At 36.1% G+C, this 24,674-nt stretch overlaps 2 protein-coding genes across 5 annotated transcripts in view; both read left to right on the top strand.

The window, feature by feature from the left end:
• DGKD (diacylglycerol kinase delta) overlaps positions 1 to 542 on the top strand; it is an 83,620-nt gene extending 83,078 nt beyond the window's left edge. For all 4 annotated transcript variants that reach the window (XM_058189198.1, XM_058189199.1, XM_058189200.1 and 1 more), the window contains one exon: positions 405 to 542. In XM_058189198.1, the coding sequence (XP_058045181.1) occupies positions 405 to 494 (90 nt within the window). In that variant the 3' untranslated portion in view covers positions 495 to 542. The remainder of the gene's footprint in view (positions 1 to 404) is intronic.
• A 1,299-nt stretch (positions 543 to 1,841) lies between these two features.
• PROC (protein C, inactivator of coagulation factors Va and VIIIa) overlaps positions 1,842 to 24,674 on the top strand; it is a 37,231-nt gene continuing 14,398 nt past the window's right edge. Inside the window, exons 1-8 of the mRNA XM_058189127.1 lie at positions 1,842 to 2,016; positions 9,040 to 9,128; positions 12,023 to 12,183; positions 12,749 to 12,773; positions 16,314 to 16,424; positions 17,091 to 17,237; positions 18,378 to 18,472; positions 23,708 to 23,825. Of these exons, the coding sequence (XP_058045110.1) occupies positions 1,844 to 2,016; positions 9,040 to 9,128; positions 12,023 to 12,183; positions 12,749 to 12,773; positions 16,314 to 16,424; positions 17,091 to 17,237; positions 18,378 to 18,472; positions 23,708 to 23,825 (919 nt within the window). The 5' untranslated portion in view covers positions 1,842 to 1,843. The remainder of the gene's footprint in view (positions 2,017 to 9,039; positions 9,129 to 12,022; positions 12,184 to 12,748; positions 12,774 to 16,313; positions 16,425 to 17,090; positions 17,238 to 18,377; positions 18,473 to 23,707; positions 23,826 to 24,674) is intronic.

Here is a 24,674-nt window from a genome sequence, read left to right as displayed (position 1 = left end):
TAATATGCTAAGATTTATTTAGCATTGGAAAGATAAAGATTCCTATGAACATAGAAGTATTTGGGGAGGAGATGGGTAATTATAAAAAATGTGGCTTTTATTTGCTTTGAAATTACATGTTTTCTTGACTCATTTTATGAAATAATTTTTGTGTGTAATTGTGTAATTTTTGATTGCTGTTTGAATTAAGCCTTTTGTATTCCTAGTTTTGTTCCTGTGCAGTTTTTACCTGGTTGATAAATTTGTGCCTTTGAATAATGTCTACTTAAACTATATATCTTGTTTTCTCAAGCATTGATTTCTGAGATGCTTTTGCATTTTTCTCATTTTTGGGAGGATTCAACTAATTCTACAGTTGACTAGATTTCATGACCTAAGTTTGTCCTTGTCATTTTTTTTTTCAGGATTTAGGAGTGACCAAAGTGGGCCACATGAAGAGAATATTACATGGGATCAAGGAGCTGAGCAAGAATATTCCTGTAACCGAGGCTTAAACACTGTTTTTGGAGCCTGCTTCTACCATTCCTCCTGATCTCTGCACAATTGAAAGCTGACAGGGCACATATGCTCAGGAGGTTGTCCTTGTGGAACAGCCAAATAGTATCAGTGTTCAGAACTCACATCCAGCTTTTTATGGTGCTACTGTTCTGATGTGGCATAGAGTAGAATCTACTCTACAAGTCACACTTTGCTAGACTAGGTGTTACTTGGCTTCCTCAGTCTCAGTGTCCTTTATTCAAACTCGGATACTTTTGATGCTAAGCATCCTCATTGATTTCTGTCAGTCAAGATTGGTAAACCATCCTGTGGATCCACAACTTTTGAGGGAGAGTTAAGTCACCAAAGTCAATGCTAAAGACTTTATAATTTAAGAATTGTGACAGGCATTAAGAGTAATGAAAACACCTGTTTTTCAAGCATGCACAACTCTAAAATTAGATGTTGAGAATGAAAAAAGGGCATTTGTAAATCTACTATTTAGGAAACGTTTAAAAAATTAATTCACCAATTATACAGTTAATACATAGCCTTTTTAATAACTGCCATAGGACTTAAATTAAGAAGAGACTCTTTTATCATGCATTTTCCTGACAGGTTTTTGGGTTTTTTTTGTGCCAGAAATGCATATTAACTACTTGTCTAAGTCTGCCTTGCTCTTTTCTGGTTCTGCTGTCTAATATTCATGGATGCTAATATTGTTGTTTAAAACATCAGTTCCTTGAAAAATGTGGGAAGGACCAGAAATGCTCCAAGATAGCAGAATATGCTGATCCTTAACTGTACTGTTGTTCAATGCATATACATCAGAAAGTTAATTGTCCAGTTTTTTTTTTTAATTCTTGCTATGATTCTAATGAAAACATGTCACAGTCAAGTAGAAAACAGCACTTTATTGTTGATAAACATATGGCAATTTCTTCCATTTCCCATTGAACATCTCAGGGAGTAAAATCAATAGATAATTTTAGTAAAAAATGCAGTAAAAAGGGATGAATTTCTAAACTTTAACCATAGAAGAATTAAAGTTCTTGCTATATGTTTCTTTTAAAAATCGTGTGAAATCAGGGCTGCTTGACTAAATTGTTCTTATCCTGAACAGCCTACCTTTCTCTTTTGACATAACCTGGCATTTTTTCCCTTTTTAATCTATGCTGAACTTGAGAGTCATCACTCTTTCAATATCTGCATTTGCAGAGTTCTGTCATAATTTGAGTTCTCATAATAAATTAGCTTTTAAATTTGTATTAACACCATCACATCCCAAGATATTAATAAGTAAGGATTATTTTCTATCTTAGCCTCTTTTTTCTTGACTTAATATAATTAAATCCCTTTCTACATAATGGAAGTCCTGAATCCTAAATTTCATGAACAGTATAGCTGCATCAGACTGAAACTATGTGTTGTTTATCTGCCTTACATGGTATTTGGAGTATCTAGTATTGTTTATTTGAAGCTGCGTTTTTTCCTAAGGAAGGAAGGAAGGTACCATGATACACCAGAGCGTTCAATTTGGTAATTTAAAGTTTCTATTTTATTGTATTTTTTATTTTATAAAAAAGTATAAGGTGTTCTGTTTTGAGGACAAAAATACACTGTTGGATTACTCAAGCTAACATTTCCTGGCATTTCATTAAAACGTGAGCCATAACATTTGAATTGGTCCATGAAATTTCAGAGAACTTGGTGGAATATAAGAAAAAGTATTTACTCTAGAAAGTGCCAATGTTAGAAGTAACAGATTATATTTTAATAACATACTGTGAAATTTGAAAAAACATTAACATTTCAGTTGTAAATAAAATCTCCTGGACTTACCACAATCAACAAATTTTATTGATTAGTCATCTAACCATATCAAAAAACTATAAAACCAGTACAGAAAAAAGAGTAGGACAAGTATAACAAATAATTACCTCTGCAACACCCAATCTGTTCTATATAGTCTGTTCTCTTTGAAATGGCTTTTGATATAAAAATTGCAATCTTGGTAATGATATTCTAAGCAATTTAGAACTAAGGAAAAATTTCCTGACAGTTAGAACAATCAATGTGGAACAATTGCCTGCGGAAGTTGTGAATGCTCCAACACTGGAAATTTTTAAGAAAATGTTGGACAGCCATTTGTCTGAAATGGTGTAGGGTTTCCTGCCTTGGCAGGGGGTTGGACTAGAAGACCTCCAAGGTCCCTTCCAACTCTGTTATTATGTTATGTTATATGCAGGTTTCTGCTCTGCAAGAATAAGACTTTTTTTCTGGGTGACCCAGGTTTTTTTTAGTTTTTAAGTAAAGATCTAAATAAATGGCCCTTTCTGCAGAATATAGTTTGCAACCATCTCCTGTACTCATCAAAAGTTGTTCTAGGAAACCATATTGTTTAACAGTGAGGTTTTAAGGACATAACACAGACTGCAGATGAAAGAATTGTCCCTATCCCTATTTATATTTATCAAAGGGATTCCATGGGCAGGGACAGTTAACTGGATAAAATCTATGTTTGCTTTAATCTGGTTATATTCTTTGCTCCTGAAAGACCGCTTTTGAATTCATTGCAGTTATTTGTCAACTACATGGAAGTGCAGTACACTTCCATGCTTGGTTATTTAAGAAATAAATTCTCGGTATATGCATAGGATTCCCGCCAAATTGTTTATTATGTTTAAATTGAGCGAAATTATTCACATTTTTGGCAATGGCTTCTCATGAAGTAAAATCCCACAGATTTTACTTCTCCAATAGGAACTAAAAAGGCACACATAGCTGGTTGTCCCTTGAAAACCTCTAACATCTGTATTATTTTGAAATTATTTGAGTATTATTTAAAAGTAAATATAGTATGAATGGTAAATTAAAGACTGTTTACACAAAATTCGTATCTTAACAGATATTTGTGATGTAAAAAAAAAGTTTTTATAAGTCATTTGATGTGTGTATTGTTAACAGTGATAACTGTTCTACAGGGGAAATATAACTATTGCAGTGATCAGACAAAAGCATAGGGAAACATTTAAGTCCTGTACAGTCTGGGAAAGAAGGTATTGTGCCTTAAGAATATAACATGCTATTTATTATTTAATTTATACTGTTATTACCGGGAAAGCATCTCTTGTTTGTACATATTTTGCAGTTGATTGTTGTAAATATAATGTTCTTGTATATAAAGACAATCTCTTTCTGATCTTGCTGTAAATAATTGATTTGTTGCTATAGTAATTAGAGAAACAGTATTTAATATGCCTTGTCAGTAGTGAGAGAAATGCAAATGTATTAAGTAAAACTGACCTTAAAATTATAGAAGGATCTTGGTAGTATAACTATACTGAATGGCATCTGTAATGCCCACCAATTTATGGACAGAGGTGAAACCTGGAGAGAGAGAGAGAGAGAGAGAGAGAGAATCCCTGAAACCATAGTTGTAGTCCTTAATACTTTGTAATTTATGATATGCATTATGATTCTCTGTAAACAAAAAACTTGGAAGCACTTCATTAGATGTGTATCAATTTTTCATCTAAGAAATTCAAGGAATATTTATCCTTAAAATACCACACAAAGTAGATTAGCTTAAAGTTAGTAAATGTAATTTTATAATTTGCTTTATTATTGAGATGAAAAACACAAAGTATTTTAAAAATACAACAACAAACAAAGTAAAACAAACAGAAAAGTGTAAGCTTGGTTTTAAGAAGAACAATAAAGATCCATAACTGTAACCACATTCAATGGGTGGTTTATTAGGAGAAAAAATCCATATAACCAATCTTCTTGCTCATTGTTGTTCATAGCCAGATTATGGTGAATTTCACTGTTAAAATGGGGTTTTTAATTCTGATGACTGACATGATTTTCTACGTCTGACAATTGCAGCTGCAGCTTTTCATGTATTTTCCTAGCAATTCTCAGTGTTTTTTCCCCGATGGAGAATATTGTCTTTTACTCTTCTCTTTTAGACAAATTAGAAGAACGAATTTTTTTTTTCCAAAAAATCCTGAACTGGGCACTTTAATATCACATCTTGGATTTTGGATTACAGCCTCCAGCCATCCTAGCAACCATAATTTGTTTAGACACAAAGGTGCCTTACTGAATGATCTCCACTCTAAAACCTGAGAGGGGGGGGGGAAAGAACCTGCATTTCTAACTTTAATCCTCATTATACAGTATATGAGAATATCACAGGTTATTTTTCTAAGTCTCAAACTCCAAGTGTCTGATAAATAAAATACGTTTTTCTCTTCTCTTGTGGTTAAAAACAAATACATCATTGATAACATCAAGACTTGTGAGGTGTATTTCTACAAATACTTAACTGCATGGAGATTCACATTCATCTACTTAGGGTACTGAGGATTTTTTATAATTGTTGTTTTAGTTCTGTTATGGACTGAATCATACAAATGCAATTTATTCATTTTGGTAGTATGGTATAAAATCTAAAAATAATGCAAAGTTTATGGGTGCTATTAGCATGCTAAGCCATAACTTAACAAACTGGCTTTTATGTTTGATTCATTCAATTTCAACCAAAACCAAGCCATATGGTCTATCGTGGGAAATAAGTTGGTAAAGAAGCTATTCTTGCAAACAGTGATGCCATTTCCTAGCTCATGATGAGAAAGTAGTCACATAAACTTGGTTGTCTGAATGTTACAAGATACCCATCACTGCATCATTTTACCTAGCACAATTACATCCTTGGTTTCAAAATATAGCTGGAAAGAGGAAATAGGCCAAAATACTGAGCTTATTCCGATTATTAGGAGTTGTTTACCTGATTCCAGAATATTCTCCTTATTTCTTGTTTAAAACAAGGGAGGGGGGGAATGGTTATGTTCATCTCATAAGCAGTGAAAAATTTCTGAAGTTGCAGGCTTTACTCAATGTTTCAATTTCATTGGAAGGCTATATCATACTGGCAGATAGGAATTCCTATAGTAGGTTATATATGTATTCAGGGAATTTATAGCATTGTTTACATGTAATGGATTCCTGTCCTAACCCATAGCTAAAGTAGTTTTATGCAAAATCTGTTGTCTGCACCTTCATTTACTTCTAGCTTATGCTAAATAAAGGTAGGCTAACATACTCTCCTTGGTCTCTTGTCGTAAAATAATAATTCAAATAATTTTAAGAATGTGTAGGACAAAATCTAGCCAAACGAGCTATTAAAGCAGAATCACCACTATCAAATGCCTTTTTGCCTCAGCATTTACAATAAGTTGTATTCTCAGAAATATTTTGTTACTAAAGGTTTTGACTTGGTGGCATATAATAAGTAGTCAAGCCATTAATGGATTTTCTACATGATGGTTTGTATCTAACCTGGCCCTTGAGGTCTTCCAACGGTACATCCATTGCCACTGTATCATTACAGATGACAAAAACACCTGCAGCTTTAATTTGTAACTATAATTCTTTCCCAAGTCTCATAATTTTCCCATCCTGGCTGCCATTTGCTTTCCAGAACTACAGATGCATTGTTTCTACCTTTACCTGAACCCAGAGTAGAATTTTTATTTAAAAGAATTGCATCATGGTAATAGTAATAGATGGTAATGGATAATAGATGGTAATAGATAATATCACAATATCATTATCACAATAGATAAAATCACAAAGCACCAAATCTGATTGGCTGGGTGTGCTGTCATTCAAGATAAGGCTAGAGCTTTCTGAATTTTTCATTGCAGGTTAATTCCAGGGAGCGATACTTAAGAAAGCCTGTAACAATAAATTTGAATTTTGATACAAAAATTTTTTTTTTAATTTGCATTTATATCCCGCCCTTCTCGGAAGACTCAGGGCGGCTATGTCAAGCAAATAGTCTTCATCCATTTGTATATTATGTACAAAGTCAACTTATTGCCCCCAACAATCTGGGTCCTCATTTTACCTACCTTATAAAGGATGGAAGGCTGAGTCAACCTTGGGCCTGGTGGGACTTGAACCTGCAGTAATTGCAAGCAGCTGCTGTTAATAACAGACTGTCTTACCAGTCTGAGCCACCAGAGGCTCCCACCCATAATGGAGAAATATGGGTCAGACAGATATGGCAAAGTACTTGAAAGCAATGAACTGTTACGGGGAATGAGAAAACAGTTAAGTAGCCTTTCACAAACTCTTGATTTCTGGATCAGTGTTTCTCAACCTCAGCAACTTTAACATGTAGACTTAAATTTCCAGGATTTGCTAGCCAGCCCCATAAAGAATAGAATAGAATTTTATTGGCCAAGTGTGATTGGACACACAAGGAATTTGTCTCCAAGCAGCCTCCATATTAAAAAAATTGTACTTCAGATAAACCAATTTATCATTTCTTTGATGACTATATACCTGCAGACTTAGCATTTGTTAATTTTAAGCAGTCTTCTACATCTTTTTTTTTTTCTTTTTTGGGTACTACTTATTACTCAATAATCCCATGGCAACATAAAGCCACAAAAAAACATGTAGAGCTGCAGGCATGATGTGGCCATTTCATAAGCTACTCAAGCCTTGGAGGGTGGATAGGGTAAGAAAGATCTTGACTAGCTTCACTGTCTTGCATTGATAACTTGCTGGAATAAATAGGGTAGCTTTTTTTTAAATTTGCATTTATATCCTGCCCTTCTCCGAAGACTCAGGGCGGCTTACACTATGTTAGCAATAGTCTTCATCCATTTGTATATTACATACAAAGTCAACTTATTGCCCCCAACTATCTGGGTCCTCATTTTACCTACCTTATAAAGGATGGAAGGCTGAGTCAACCTTGGGCCTGGTGGGACTTGAACTTACAGTAATTGCAAGCAGCTGCTGTTAATAACAGACTGTCTTAGCAGTCTGAGCCACCAGAGGCCCCTTAGTATATTTTAGCTTAGTATATTTTCATACTAGATGTGACCAAAGAGTACTTGCAGCCATTGTTGATAATGGAAAGGAGTTGATAGAAAGGAGTCAACCTTCTTTACGTAGCATGGGTTTGAATTTAATATGCTCTGGTTTGGTCTGTTGGAAGCTTTTGCAACCTTCCAAAATTGGTCAATGAGATGCCCATAGGATTAAATGACTTTGACATGACAGAATCTATGACTTCGACATGACATGGATGATAAATGTATCTTTAATCACATTAAGTAGCACCTTGAAGACATGGAACAGATGTTTTATTCTAGCACAGCAGGGAGGCTGGACTAAGCTATAAAAGACAAGAAATTAGCCTGAATCAAGAAGCCTAAAAGTCACAAAAATAAGAAAAGTAACAATGCTAATTAAAGTAAAAAGCCGAGGCAAGAGATAACATCATCCAATTAACCTCTTGAAGAGAAAGGTGGTGCAATTCTAGGAGTTGTAGTTTTGAAAAAAAACATGTTGGATGAAGATTATTGAATTGCTTCCTGGCAGAATGTCACTATAAAGTCAGGTAATCTGTGTAAGAAGCAAACAACTATAGCTCTCTGGTGCTCTCTTGTGGTCACCTTAACTTGAAATTGTTGGTAGGCAATCTTAAGACTTTTAAAGGGTCCCTCCCATCCCAAGTATAAAATTAGAAGATGTTAGTCAAAAGACCCTGTACACTGTCCTGTTTCTTTTCTTAGCATATCTGTTGAAAGGGGGCAGGGTTTAAAAAAGCAATGACACAAGGGAGACACAAATGAAAGACAGATCTCATAGTATCACGTGGAAAATTTCATGAAGGACTTTGATTCATTTCTCAAATATCCAGTAATAAGGCTAAACATTTTTGTTAAAGCAATAAACCTGAAGTAGGGCTGAATTTATAGAAAAGCTGAAGTAGAATTTAATATATAGGAAAAAAAACATTTTAATTAGCCATCGCTTACCTAGACGATAAATAGAGAAGAAAATCAGAAAAAAGCACATGTTAAAAAGCAAACCATTCCTGGTTTTCTTTTCTGTGTGTAGAATCCCATAGGAGCCATTTTTGTTTAACTGAAAGAAAGGCTGTCAGTGTATCTCCTGAGTAAATATTTGAGGTTATGGATTAACTAGTGTCCTTTGCATTCAATGGTGGAAGAATAGACTACTGTGATTCAGCCAGGGAGGTCAGTAAGTCTTTTCTGTTGTTCATATATTTCAGTTAAAATCCTAAACAATATTTTTACCTAAATCAAATGCAAAGAGGGATAAGAAATGTAGAATATCATCAGGGAAAGTTTAAAAGAGAAATGACAATACATTTAGTTCTGTTATCTTGTGTATGCTTTGTTTTGGTTTTGGATTGGGTTTGGGTTCACTTAAACATGCAGTGGCTAGATTTGAAAAGGAATTTTTAAAACACCTTAAACTAAATTACAATCAAATAAACAGAAAGTTGCCAACTAGTTAATTAGATAAAGAGACAGAAGTGGTAGATTGGAAGACATTATTTCCAAGGGTGTAAAACTTAAGAGCAATATTAAACTATGCAGGAGAGTTTGGAGGCCCTATCAAGTATCAGCCTGTGCTTCCTTAAATATATAATCTTGAAAATATATAAAAGTATGCATTTCTCTAAAACGAATCATTTATTTATTTTTTTGGTGGTTGTTCTCATAGCTGTGGATTCGGTTGTGCAATGGGTAGAATCATTTCTCTTCTGGTGTTTTCAGCTGCCTTCATATTGCTTAATGGATATGAAGCCTCAGGTATGTCATTCCTTTGAACATCAGGTTAAACATTATATTCTGCCAGCCACTGTACAGTCTCTAAGCATAATTAAAAGAGCCCAATGTCACTTAAATTCTGTATAATACAATCCTTTTCCCAATAATTCCTAGTTACATACTGGAGATACGGGGCATATTTTACCATCATCTTGATGTGAAAACAAATCCATGCAGAATTATACAATCTACCTCATTTTGAAAAAAATACGTATTGCAGCATAAGCGTTTACATTTCATTAACATAGTTTGGATTTTACAGAATAGCACTAGAAGCAATAATTATAATCGCCATTGGCTTCATTATTTTACTCCAAAGCATATGTTTTTTATCATTTTAAAAATTATTTCTCATATCTGGTAACATAATAATATTAACAACAGAGTTGGAAGGGACCTTGGAGGCCTTCTAGTCCAACCCCCTGCCCAGGCAGGAAACCCTACACCATCTTAGACAGAAGGTTATCCAACATTTTCTTAATAATTTCCAGTGTTGGAGCATTCACAACTTCTGCAGGCAAGTCGTTCCACTTATTAATTGTTCTAACTGTCAGGAAATTTCTCCTTAGTTCTAAGTTGCTTCTTTCCTTGATCAGTTTCCACCCATTGCTTCTTGTTCTACCGTGCTTTGGAGAACAGCCCGACTCCCTCTTCTTTGTGGCAACCCCTGAGATATTGGAACACTGCTATCATGTCTCCCCTAGTCCTTTTTATTAAACTAGACATACTCAGTTCCTGCAACCCTTCTTCATATGTTTTAGCCTCCAGTCCCCTAATCATCTTTGTTGCTCTTCTCTGCACTCTTTCTAGAGTCTCAGCATCTTTTTTACATTGCGGTGACCAAAACTGAATGCAGTATTCCAAATGTGGCCTTACCAAGGCATTATAAAGTGGCACTAACACTTCACGTGATCTTGATTCTATCCCTCTGTTTATGCAGCCCAGAACTGTGTTGGCTTTTTTAGCAGCTGCTGCACACTGCTGGCTCATATCTAAATGGTTGTCCACTAGGACTCCAAGATCCCTCTCACAGGTACTACTATTGAGCAAGGTACCACATATACGGTACCTGTGCATTTTGTTTTTTTGGCCTAAATGTAGAACCTGACTTTTTTCACTGTTGAATTTCATTTTGTTAGATAGCGCCCAATGTTCAAGTCTGTCAAGATCCTTCTGTAACTTGAGCCTATCTTCTGGAGGATGGCTATTCCTGCCAGCTTGGTGTCATCTGCAAATTTGATGAGTTCCCCATCTATCCTCTTGTCCAAGTCATTGATGAAGATGTTGAAGAGTACTGGGCCTAAAACAGAGCCTTGGGGTACTCCACTGCATACTTCCCTCCATGTGGATGTAGTTCCGTTGAGGACTACACGTTGAGTGCTGTTGGTCAGCCAGTTACGAATCCATCTGGTGGTGCTGTCTAACCCACATTTTTCTACTTTATCTAGTAGTAGGTTATGGTCTACTTTATCAAATGCTTTACTCAAGTCCAAGTAAATTATATCGACAGCATTCATCTGGTCTACTAATTTTGTCACTTTGTCAAAGAATGCAATAAGATTAGTCTGGCATGATCTATTTTTGACAAACCCATGTTGGCTTTTGGTTATTACTTTGTTTGCTTCTAGGTGTTCGGTGATTTGTTGCTTGATTATCTTTTCCAGAATCTTCCCCGGTGTTGAGGTCAGGCTGATAGGTCTGTAGTTTCCTGGATCTGTTTTTTTTCCCCTTTTTTGAAGATGAGAACTACATCAGCTCTTTTTCAGTCCTCTGGCAGTTCCCCTGTGCTCCAGGATCTTTGAAAGATATAGTTCAGTGGTTCTGAGATCTCGTCTGCCAGTTCCTTCAGAATCTTAGGGTGAAATCCATCCGGTCCTGGTGATTTGAACTCGTCTAGGGTAGACAAGTGTTCACTTACCATTTTCTTCCCTATTTTAACTTGTATTTCTAATCTGTTTTTTGTGGTGCTGTTTTTGATAGGTTGGATTGTTTTTTCCTTTTGTGTAAAGACCGATGCAAAATATGAGTTAAGTAGATCTGCTTTCTCCTTGTTGCTTGTCATCTTCTTGCCACTTTCTCCCAGCAATGGGCCAATTGTTTCCTTGACTTTTTTCTTGTTTTTAACATGTTGGAAGGAGCTTTTTTTGTTATTTTTTACTTTTGTCGCTAGCCTTTGTTCATTGTGAGCCTTAGCTTTTCTCACTTCATCTTACAGGCTCGGGCTATTTGCTGATATTCTGCCTTAGTTATTTGCCCCTCTTTCCACTTTTTATATTTGTCCTTTTTGTCTTTCAATTTGTCAGATAGTTCTTTATGCATCCACGCTGGTTTCTTTTGAGATCTATTATTTTTCTTCTTCCTTGGTATTGTGCTAGATTGCGCTTTTATAATCTCACTTTTCAAAATTTCCCAAGCTTCTTGAGTTGTTTTCCCCGAGGATTCTCATCCATGGAATCCTTCTCAAGCTCTCTCTAAGTTTATTGAAATTAGCTCTCTTAAAGTCCAAGACTCTAGTTTGACTTTGTTCTACTACTTGTATTTGCTTAATGTCGAATTCCAATATTGCATGATCACTTGCCCCCAAGGTTCCTGTAGCTTCAACACCTTCTATCATTTCATCTCTGTTAGTGAGAATTAAGTCCAGTATGGCTGATCCCCTTGTTGCATTCTCTACTTTTTGGGAAACAAAGTTGTCTGCTAGGTTTGTTAGGAACCTGTTGGATCTTCCACTTGGTGCAGAGTTTGTCTCCCAGTTGATGTCAGGGTAGTTAAAATCCCCCATTACTACTGTGATGTGCTTCCTACATACCTTAGTTAGCACAAATATGTTTCTGAAACTAGTAAGATAAAAATACCATAAATTCTCCATTCCTAAGTGTTTTACAGCAGCCAAGAAGCCAATCGTGTCTTGAAGATTCAAAAGCGGGCAAATTCTTTCTTGGAAGAATTAAAGGCAGGTTCCTTGGAAAGAGAATGTATGGAAGAACAGTGTGATTTTGAAGAAGCTAGTGAAATATTTGAAACCATGGAAAAAACTGTAAGTTACTTTGAAAGATTGGGAAATAGAGTGAAGCTTCATTATCAGATGAAAGAGCAGAATAAGCTAAGGAGCAGAAAGAAACATCCTAATTTAGTAATCTGACCCAAGATATTCTGTGTCCCAAGCAGCTGGTGGAACTAGTCTTTGGTGGGTTTGGACTGTATACTAACAAATTATCACTCTTAACATTTGTCATCAAAATAGACAATTTGACTTATTTGTTCGGCTTCTCTTGGCCTTGGTTGATTATTGGTAGAATTTGATCCAAATTGGATGATTTACATGAGTGTACAATCACATCCAGTTTGTAATGCCCATTACATTGGCAGTTGAGTTTATGTCAAAATAAATAAAATCATTGCTTCACCAAATATTGGAAACATTTATTATATTTTCATTGTGCTGGATAGATGACAGTGGATATGATGTATAAATGACTGTGAATATTGTTCATTTTGTTATTATCAGATTGAGGAAAATCTGCAAAAAGTTGATGCTACACAATATGGCTACTTATAGAAATGATTTTTACAGTTTTAATTTGAATTTTATTTCGTTTCAGCTCAGTTTCTGGTCAAAATATGTTGGTGAGTAAAGATATATTGAACATCACTAGTGACCATTTTTATATCTTCTCTGCTCTTCATTATGTATTTACTCTGTTATCATTAGTTGTGCTTCATTAGTTAATATCACTTCCTCTGTTTTATGCTATTGAGAGAAGGGATTCTTTCCCTTTCCAGGGGAAGAATTGGCTTCAACTCAGTTCCATCAAAGCTGAGTAGCAGTGGGTCTTGATATCAGGCCGCTCTGATATCATGACACATGATTTTTCCATCCTTGCAAGTGGCAGGGATTTCCTGCACAGCCCTCAGTGCCAATCATAGTTGTTCCTGATTGGGAACCTGGTTTACTATCAGTCATGACCTAGGCCTTTGGCAACTTCATGTTGTACACTAATTGCACCCTTTCCTGGATTGTGAGTCCCTGCAAATACTCAGACCCTGGTCATCTCACACACTGAAACACTTTCTACATAAGGCTATCTTTGAAGAATATTTGGAAGGTACATCTGGCACAGAATGCAGCTGCCTGGACAGTTCTTGGGACCCTTATGGTGGTCCATGTAATACCTCTGTTGTACAAGCTGCCCTAGTTGTCAGTTTGCTTCCAGATTCAGTTCAAGATGTTGGTTTATTACTTTTAAAGCCCTTTAGGGCATGGGTCCAAGGTACCTGACAAACCATTTCACCCCAATGGGATGCCCTTCTGCCAGCCTACCACACCTAGGCTGGCAGAAGGACATATTGCAAAGCCTGTCAATCAAAGAATTCTGGCTGGTGGGGTCCAGGAGAAGAGCCTTTTATGCTGCGCTCCCATTCTCTGAAACATTGAGCCCTTTGAGGTGAGATCTGTACCCACCCTCTTGGTCTTCAAATGGGGCCTTTAAAACCTGGCTCTGCCAATTGACCTGGAACCCTGATGTTGAAGTATCCTATTGAGGTGGTTAATGGACTGAGAGAAAACTCTTTTTCCATCCTGTTTATCTTGCCCCCTTCAGCAAAGATGCCCCTTTGTCATCTTTGTTAATTTTAATGTTAATATTTATTATCTTAATATTTATTATTTTAATGCTTATGCTGTTCCTTTTACTTTGTTGTAAGGCACCTAAAGTTGCCTGAACACAAGCTGTTTATAAATTTAATAAATAAAGTCATCTGTTTGGATTTCTGCAATTCATTCTACATGAGGTTGTCCTTAAAGACAATCCAGAAATTACAATAGGTCCAGAATACACAACAAAAGTGGTTATGAGTGTACCTTGGTATTCCTCTATAAACACCACAACTCTGCATGCTTTGGCTCCCAATAAGCTTCCAGTTCAAAGTTTTGGTTATCATCTATAAAGCCTTTCAGAACCAGGTTATTTATGGGACTACCTCTCCCCAATATTATCTGCCCATCCCATTCATTCTAATAGAGTAGACATACTTTGAGTCCCATCGCTGATGCAATCCAGTCTGCTGTGTGGAATGATCTTTTCCCTGACATACATTTGGCCCCAATCTTCCCGACCTTTCGAAAGGCTTTAAAACCTAGCTCTTTCCTCAGGCATCAGGATACAGATAAGGGGAATCTGGGTCTGGAAGAAGATAATAATTGTGAATTCCTGATCTCCCATTAAGGGTTCTTTTTATTTTAATTGCATTCTTGGTGTGGTGTTTGTTTATTATTATTATTATTATTGTGAGCCACCCACAATATTCACAACTCACATTGGTTGAGTTAAATGGCCATATAAATTTCATAACTTTATTAAATAAATAAATCAAACTCACTATTTGGCTAAATTGGAATGAAACTTGCAGAGATTTCAATTAATTGGCTATTCATTGTTATAGCCTTGTGACTCCACAATAAATCTAGCACTAAGTAAATAGCTAGTCTAAGTTAGTTGAAATAACGCAAACAAAATTTACTGCACCAAGAAAAAAGAAGCCATTCGTGTTGTTAACGTGTCAGTCAACCAGTCCAAATACTTCTTTGGTTAGGACAAAGAGAGGTTAGGACTATAATATCTGAGTTACAGAAATCAAGATAACTATTCAATAGAAAAGAATTAAAGATTTCTCTCTTTGCTGACATATACTGATTGTCTAGATATTTTGCTACCGATATATGGTAAGCCTGTTTTTAATTGCCTGAGTGCCAAGCAATAACACTAATCAACAAAAGAATCTGCAAAGAGAAGTCTTGCAGTAACAATACAAATAAAGATAATATGATGAAAAATGAAAAAAAATTTTTTTCATCCATTACAATTTAGCGATTTACATACATCACCTGAATTTATCTTACTTAAGATGAGGAGCTAAGTATTTTTACAGCTCTCTAACATTCAGCTTCCCAACAAGAGAAAACCAAACCATTTCCCCCTCCAGGTTTCTTCTTGAATAGTGATTCCACTTGGAAAGGGATGATGTATTAATTTAAGTACTGTATTTTTCGTAGTATAAGACGCACCTTAGTTTTTGGGGAGGAAAATAAGAAAAAAGCTGATTGGTAGGTGGATTGGCCTCCCGGAATACCCCCAATCAGCTGTTCCCAGAGGTGAATTTTAGCAACAGGTTTCCTGGTTGTGAGCTCTGTGCTTTGCTTTTTTTTTTTTTTTTTCCTGCCTCTGAAAGCCTCCAGAACAGAACTTCAGAAAAAAAGCCTCTGAAGCTCTTTTTGGGGGCTTCTTTTCTGAAGCTCCGTTTCTGATGCTTTTTTCAGCCTCTCAAACCTCCTTTGAGAAGCTGGGCGGGCTACATTCTGTATAAAAATAAGACGCACCCAGATTTTCACCCTCTTTTGGGGGGGGGAAAACTGCATCTTATACTCCGAAAGATACGGTAGATACCTTTCTATGGCTTGCGCTGGAAAAGTTGGAGGGTGAGCTAAAGGTAGGTCTACTGGTAGATCCTCAGGAATTATAATTATAACAAAAGAAGTACCTATTGGCTTAACAAGAACAACAACTATTTTATTCCTCCTGTCCTAGCATATAAAAATATTGGAATAGCCTGAAATAGATTTTGTTAAAGGAGTGTGACCTTCATTCATTTCTCATCCACAAGCCTGACACCAATTTATCTCTGTACACATGAAATGAAGAGTATAGAAATGCATATATCCCTCTCTGTCTAAACAAATATCTGCACTTTACTGTTACCTTGAAAAAAGGATTACATTCCAAACAAGTTCCTGCTTATCTTTTTCCTAATATCTTCTGAACCCCATCTACTCAAAAGAATCAAATCGTAACAAAGAGAAGAATGTGTGTGGCTGGCAGAAAGAGGAACTGCATTCTGTACATACTAAGGAGTTGGATTAGAAGGAGAGAAATCCAGGTTCAAGTCCATCCCCAGTCACAAAAAGTCACCGGGTGACTTGTGGCCAATCACTACCTCTCAGCCAAATTACTTATAGAGTTATCGTTGTGGAGATAAAATGAAAGAACATTTCCATTTAAGGCACTTCGAGCTCTTGGAGTAAACCTTACCAAAAACACAACAAATGCTAAGTATTGTGAAAATCTGTATGATCTGGGTTTTCTGATGCTTTTTTTTTTTTTTTTTTTTTAGATGGAGATATGTGTGATTCCAGCCCATGTTTCAATGGACTCTGTCAGGATGGCATTGGGCGATTTGACTGCATATGTAACAAAGGCTGGGAGGGACGATTGTGCCAAAATGGTAATGTTATTTTTGATACTCAGATTTATTATCATTGATATTATACTATGGGTCTCTTATCTTCTCTCAAACAACTCTGATTGATTACTTACAACTATATAATGTGCCTATGTGATGGCATTTTCATTCAGCAAGATTAATTTATAATTGTTAATATATGGAATGGTAATACAGATAGCTCTTACAATCATTCATTTAACAATGGTTCAAAGTTAAGATGATTTAGAAAAAGGTCTTGTACTTATACTTACAATTGTCACATTTATCTCAAGTTGCAGTGTCTAGGTCACAAGATTGTGATTTACTAGACACTTGATTTTGCCAATTTCATTTTGGCACATAGCAATAGCAATAGCACTTAGACTTATATACTGCTTCACCGTGCTTTACAGCCATCTCTAAGGAGTCTACAGAGTCAGCATATTGTCCCTAAGAATTTGGTCCCCATTTTACCGACCTTGGAAATATAGAAGGCTGAGTCAATCTTGAGTCGGTCAGGATCAAACTCCTGGTATGTGGACAGAGTTTGCCTGCAATACTGCATTCTAATTTCTGCGCCACTGCATAGCTTTCTAGGGAAAGGATACATGATATTAACTGATCCGTAATAATTAATTGATTTTCCTTCATAAGAACATCTCATTCCACTGTATTTTTGCTGCCCAGAGGTCATCTACACTAACTGCTCCTTTGCCAATGGTGGCTGTGAACATTTCTGCCATGAGAGTGAAAGGAACAATGACCAATACCGTTACTGCAGCTGTGCTTTGGACTACCACCTGATGGATAATCATACTTCTTGTGCACCTTCAGGTAAAGAGATGATCAAGCAAACATACATTTAGGTAAACATGATTTAAGGTCTGTTAGATTTTGCAGAATTTACCATTATTTTATTGCTTAGAACATAATAACCCTGAGAATATTATTCAGTACACTAGAGAAATATTGCTGCTCATTTTACTGAAGGACAAGCATTACTCAATGAATTATACAAAATAAGGTGGCAGAATTCTCTAACATGCCACTTCATTCTTGGGACAAGAAAACATTTTCAAATCCTACATTAAAAAATGAAATAACCTGTAATATCCCGGCATATTTTTTGTGAAGTATTGTTATAAGCTTCTTGGAATCTGAGAAATGAATAATGGTTTGCCAGATATTATTATCTCAAAACATCCTACATATAATTCCATCTCTGGATTTCAGCAGTTCCTATCTAATGGCTAAGCAGGAGAATTAGGAAATCTGTATCCTAGCAAACTTAGAGCTAAAGAGAGTTCTGAAGTAAAAAGCATCCAGTTTTTCAGACTTCTCTACCTAACACTTTTCAATAAATCTTATTACAGAAGACTTTGTGAACAACTTATTTTGTATTACTAAGAGCTTAATAACAAGTAAATTATCCAAGAGATCAGATTCAGAGATTTAGTCTGATCTGCACTTTATAGTACTAATAAAATAAAAATTCTGCCATTTATTTTTAGCAAGTTGTCCATTTATTATTCTCTTTAAATGTTGTCTTTGAATTTAATATATGTATTGGTCAATGAATGTCATTGGTACTACAAGAAATAGAAAAAGGTTGTGTATATGTGTTTTTACATGTATTCCACAAAAGTGCTATAAAAAGTTCTTAGATAGACTTGGCTAGATCTATTCATGAAAATATTAAGGTATTGCTGAATTTAAGTAAGGTATTGAGTGTATTTACAGCACAAATAAATAAAATAGAATCTCACAATCATATAAGTATAAAAATACTTAACTTTCCTTATAAAAGCCAAAATAATTAGAAGAACATTTCCCACTATTTGAGTAAATTAGGAGGGCCTTTAGAAAGAGGCAAAATACAAACCAACTGTAAAATTTTGATTGAATATTGGGGGATCATAGTAGTATTAAGGGATCATAGTATTTCAAACTTTCTTTTCCTTCCTCTTTTTACAGTGGAGTATTCCTGTGGGAGAGTGGTAGAATCCAAATTAAAGGTTGCAAAAATAATTGGGGGTAATCCTGGAAAAAGAGGAGACAGTCCTTGGCAAGTATGTAGTGATGAAAGCTTCATTTTATAGTAGCTTTAATCTTTCTGTGAAATGGACATCTATTTTATCCCATTTGTTGGCCTGTAAATCCTTTTTATTTCACTGTTTATAACATCAGATACTGTTCATTATATTTTCTTGACATGTGCCGTCATGCCAAAGCAATAGGCTTTGAATATACCAGACTGGACAACACTTAGGCATCCTAGGATACATACTTAAAAATGGAAAGATGACTTAAGGGCTACAAAGAGGAAGAGGATGACTTATATATATCATTGAATGAGTAGGGTTGAGTTTTGGGTTTTTTTAATTGTGATATTCCCATGTTAGGACTTACAATAGTCTTCCACTTCAGAATGATAGGAAGCTATGCTGTAACCTTTCAGCAATCATACAGGTAGTCATACAACAGTTCATTTACAATATACAACAGTTCATTTAGTGACAGTTCAAAGTTACAATGTCATTGAAAAAAGTGATTTAAGAGCGTTTTTCACACTTACGACCATTGTAGCATCCCCATGGTCACATGATCAAAATTTGGACACTAGGCAACAGACTCATATTTATGACTGTGTCTGGGGTTCATGTCATCCCCTTTTGCAACATTTTAGAAAGCAAAGTCATTGAGGAAGCTGGATTCACTTAACAATTGTGTTACTAATTTACCAACTGCAGTGATTCATTTAACAACTGTGGCAAGAAAAGTCATAAAATGGGTCCAAACTCACTTAACAAACATTTCACTTAGCAACAGAAATTTTGGGCTCAGTTGTGATCGTAAGTTGAGGACTATCTGTAGTCAGAGGGATTGCTGAAGGCTGAAGTCTACAAAAAAGATGATTTGGAACTGATGCATTTTATAATGAATTCAAGTTACTATAACCAGTTAAGGAGACCTGATTTTCCCAATTGTGCTGTTGAAAAACATACCAGCTTCACTCAAGCACACAAATGTCTAAGAATGGAACTCTCAAGACTCTCATCCTGGGAGATACAGTCACTGCATTTTAATAAAAGGACATAAACTGGGCAATGCAGAAGCAATTGTCATTTAATAATAATAATAATCATTATTATTATTATTATTATTATTATTATTATTATTATTATTATTATTATTATTATTATTATTATTTAATTTCTATACCGCTCTTCTCCTGAAGGACTCAGGTCGGTTTACAGCCAGGTAAAAACAACAATAAATAAATACAATACAGTTAAAACCAATGTTAAAAAGCTTATTCAATTTGGCCCATAATTAAAATAATTAAAATACATTACAATCATAAAAAAACCCATTAAAATTAGCAATAATAATAATTTTATGCCAGTCCTGCGCGGAAGAATAAATATGTCTTCAGCTCGCGGCGGAAGGTCCGGAGGTCAGGAAGTTGTCAAAGTCCTGGTGGAAGCTCGTTCTAGAGGGTGGGTGCCCCCACAGAGAAGGCTCTCCCCCTGGGGGTCTCCAGCCGACATTGTTTGGCTGACGGCAACCTGAGGAGGCCCTCCCTATGAGAACGCACAGGTCGGTGGGAGGCAAGCGGTAGCAGTAGGCGGTCCCATAAATAGCCCGGTCCTAAGCCATGGAGCGCCTTAAAGGTGGTAACCAACACCTTGAAGTGCACCCGGAAGACCACAGGCAGCCAGTGCAGCTTGCGCAGGAGAGGTGTTATATCACCCGCGTAGCCGCATTCTGGACCAACTGGAGCCTCCGGGTGCTCTTCAAGGGAAGCCCCATGTAGAGAGCGTTACAGTAGTCCAGGCGAGAAGTGACGAGGGCATGAGTGACTGTGCATAGGGAATCCTGGTCTAGAAAGGGGCGCAACTGGCGAATCAGGTGTACCTGATAAAAAGCTCTCCTGGAGACAGTCGTCAGATGTTCTTCAAAGGACAACCGCCCATCCAGGAGAACGCCTAAGTTGCGCACCCACTCCATTGGGGCCAGTGACTCGCCCCCAACAGTCAGCAGTGGCTGCAGCTGACTGTACCGGGATGCCGGCATCCACAGCCACTCGGTCTTGGAGGGGTTGAGCATGAGACTGACAGCACTGACTAAAGACTGACTAAATGCTCAACTGCAACTCCATTTTAGAACAATTTCAAGACAGTAAATTTTCAGAGCTAATGACAAGTAATTTTCAGAGCTAATGACAAGATTTCAGCCTGAGCTGCCACCAAATTAATAATTCCATTTGGAGTTACCATAATATAATATATCCCAACAGTTTGCTGAGCATACAAGTGACTACTATACTATATACTAAATATTAATAACTAACAATACAAGACTCAACAACTGCCTTGACCTCATCTTCTGCAACAACAGAAACTTAATTTATGGACTATAAATAAAAGAACCCTTTTCCAACAGTGACCACAGCATGATAGACTTTTGTCTCAATATACGCCCTTACACAAATCGTCATAATAATGGTATTCCAAACTACAATTTTAAAAAAGCCAACTACAACCATATAAACATCGACCTCTCATTTCTTGACTGGCAAAATCTATTCTCAACCTGTATCACTACTGAAGACCACTACAGAGTTTTCCTACTTGAAATCAATAGAGTCATTAAACTGTACATATCACAAATCACCACCAAAATCAGAAAAAACAATTTACCCATATCAATAAAAAAGCTCCAATCCAAAAAAAAATCCCTCTTGAGAAGAAACAAAAAGGGCTATGTAGCAAATTTCAAAAACCGCTACAGAAATATATGAAACCAAATAAAAATTGAATGCACCAATTACCACACCAAGCAAGAAGAAGACCTTCTCCACACTAATTCCAATCGTGCTTTTTATAATTTTGTAAACAACAAACTTAAAGACTTGAGATCCATCCCACCACTAAAAGAATCTAACGGCAAAGAATATAATGATGAAACAGCTAAAGCAAACATCTTTAACATATTCTTTGGCTCAGTCTTTGTTAACAGTAATGGCTCATATCCGACATTCCCCTATTGTACCAACAATGAGTACAATGACCTAACACAAATAGATTTCACAGAAGATAATGTTGATAAAGCTCTTTGCAAACTGAAACCATCCCTGTCTATTGGACCTGATGGACTATGTGCATACTTCTTAAAAAAGCTTTCCACTAATATAGCAGAACCCCTAAGCATAATCTTTGAAAAAGCTTTCACGACCAGTTCCCTTCCCAAACTTTGGTCACTAGCCACGGTCATCCCAGTCTTCAAAAAAGGAGACCTCAGCCTAGTTGAAAGTTACAGACCAATCTCTCTATGTTGCGTCATCTGCAAAGTAATGGAATCTATCATCAACCAATCCATTACCCTCCACCTAGAAACAAACAACCTACTCTCTAATAAACAATTTGGTTTCAGAAAAAAATTATCATGTAATTTACAACTTCTTCACTGCAAAATACATTTTTTTTTAATTTATTTATAATCGAATTTGTATACCGCCCTTCTCCCAAAGGACTCAGGGCAGTTAACAGCCAGTTTAAAAAATACAATATAATACAAGTTAAAAACAATATAAAATTAATATAATTTATGGCCAAAATACTAAAAAACTAACAATAACAATAAAACTAAAACCCCATTAAAACTACATTTTTAGGCTAGCCCTGCTCGATGGAATAAAAGAGTCTTCAGCTCGTGGCAGAAAGTCCGAAGGTCGGGGAGTTGACGAAGCCCCGGATCAAGGCAAAGCAATAGATGCAATTTACAAAAGCTGTAAAGCTTTTGACTCAGTGGTACATGATAAACTTCTCCTAAAACTAAAAACCTATGGCATCTCAGGACCCCTCCACAATTAGATAACAGCTTTCCTGTCAAACAGACAACAAGTGGTCAAAATTGGCAATGCTCTATCAAATCCTGTTCCTGTCAAAAGTGGCGTTCCCCAAGGCAGCATTCTTGGACCAACACTCTTCATATTATACATTAATGATCTCTGTGACCATATTACTAGTAATTGTGTTCTCTTTGCTGACAATGTCAAACTATTTAACACCAACAATAATACAGCTGCCCTTCAAAAAGACCTTGACTTTGTGTCTGAATGGTCTAAAACTTGGCAACTCCAAATCTCAACCAGCAAATGCTCAGTCTTACACATTGGAAAAAAGAAGCTAAACACTAAGTACAAGCTTGATGGACATTACCTTACAGATGACTCCTATCCTGTTAAAGACCTTGGAGTTTTCATATCAAATGATCTAAGTGCCAAAGCCCCCTGCAACTACGTCGCAAAAAAGGCTTTAAGAGTTGTAAACCTAATCTTGCGTAGCTTCTTCTCCAAAAATACTACACTACTAACCAGAGCATATAAAACATTTGCTAGACCAATTCTTGAATACAGCTCGACTGTCTGGAGCCCCTACCACATTTCTGACATCAATACAATTGAACGTGTCCAGAAATATTTTACAAGAAGAGTTCTCCACTCCTCTGAATACAACAAAATACCTTATGCCACCAGATTTGAAATCCTGGGTTTAGAAAATTTAGAACTCCGCCACCTTCGACATGACCTAAGTTTAACTCATAGAATCATCTATTACAATGTCCTTCCTGTTGAAGACTACTTCAGCTTCAATCGCAACAATACACGAGCACACAATAGATTTAAACTTAATGTTAACTGCTCCAATCTTGATTGCAGAAAATATGACTTCAGTAATAGAGTTGTTAATACTTGGAATACACTACCTGACTTTGTGGTCTCTTCCCAAAATCCCCAAAGCTTCAACCAAAAACTGTCTACTATTGACCTCACCCCATTCCTAAGAGGTCTGTAAGGGGCGTGCATAAGAGCACAAGCGTGCCTACCATTCCTATCCTATTGTTTCCTTCCATTATATCCAATTAATATAGTTATTACATACTTATGCTTATATATATGTTTATATATTATATAGTTATTTCATGCTTATGCTTATATATACTGTGTGACAAAATAAATAAATAAATAAATAAATAAATAAATAAATAAAATAAGTGGAAACTTCAATACCAATTGGAAATATAAGTATATCAGAAGAAATGTAAATTCATGCAGTTCCTACAGTACTTGTCCCAATGTTTTCCATTCAGAATATCCTGATCAGCAAAGCATCCAAGGGCTATTGCATTTGACCTAACAATTTGGTAAATTCAGAATTTATGATCACCAGCAAAGCAGTATACAGAACGGCATAGGCAAGGAAATAGATTTAACAGCCTCTTCCTCCTTTCCATTGCAGGTTATGCTGGGCAATAGTGCAGGTGAATTTAAATGTGGTGGTGTTCTCATTCATCCTGCTTGGGTATTGACAGCTGCACATTGTGTGTTTCGAGAACCAAGAATCAAACTGACCTTAGGTAAGGAAAATCCTAATGCCTGTATTCTTTTTTAATATGACATGTATCAATAAGTCTTTTACCATGTATAATGTGGTGCTTCTCAATCTCAGTAACTTAAAGTGTGTGGATGTCAATTCCATCTTAAAGTTGTTGAGGTTGAGAAACATTTGGTATAATGCATGTTTTGCAGAGATTGCCCAATTCTTAACTCTGAATAGGTACAGCCATCATAAGACACAAGTTAGCATGTGTTATATTGAGAGCCAAACTAAAATAGTGTTCACCTAAAAAGACTCTATGTCTGAACTGATCTTTCCAGAAAAAACTTTTAGTAATAAGGTATTAAAATATTTTAAGATAGAGGTTTAATGCTTGAGGCACCTAGTCTGGAATATTTTTCTCCTTTTCTCATAGAGATTATTTAATGAAGCTCAGTGGTGAAAGAGAAAATACTGATACAAGAGAACTTGTTGACACACCCTCTATTTAAATGGTGAAATTCTTACCACAAATGTCCATATTAATTTCGATGGCTTGAAAGTGGGGAGTGGAACAAAGTGCTGATGTATTGTAATCAGCTATTATGGAGTCAATCTGTCACTCACTGCTAGCTGTTGAGGAACACAAATAGGAGACTGGGTACAACCCAGGGCATGGTTTGGTCACAACAGGAAGAAAATGCTGGGTTAGGTTATCTGTTCTATGCAGGGTTTTCTTAATTCTTAAAAAATATCTGGTATTTACATACTTTATATCTTAACGTTTGAAAAAGTAAAAAGTGTGTAAAATGTTTTCTTGCATCTCCTATCCTCTTCAACCTGAACTATACAGAATGAATGGAATTCTGTCTGCCAACTTCTGTTTAAT

This window comes from Ahaetulla prasina, chromosome 6, assembly GCF_028640845.1.
Source record: "Ahaetulla prasina isolate Xishuangbanna chromosome 6, ASM2864084v1, whole genome shotgun sequence".
Classification (NCBI taxonomy): domain Eukaryota; kingdom Metazoa; phylum Chordata; class Lepidosauria; order Squamata; family Colubridae; genus Ahaetulla; species Ahaetulla prasina.
Note: the sequence above shows the minus strand (reverse complement) of the source record. Positions and strands in the feature narration are given on the sequence as shown.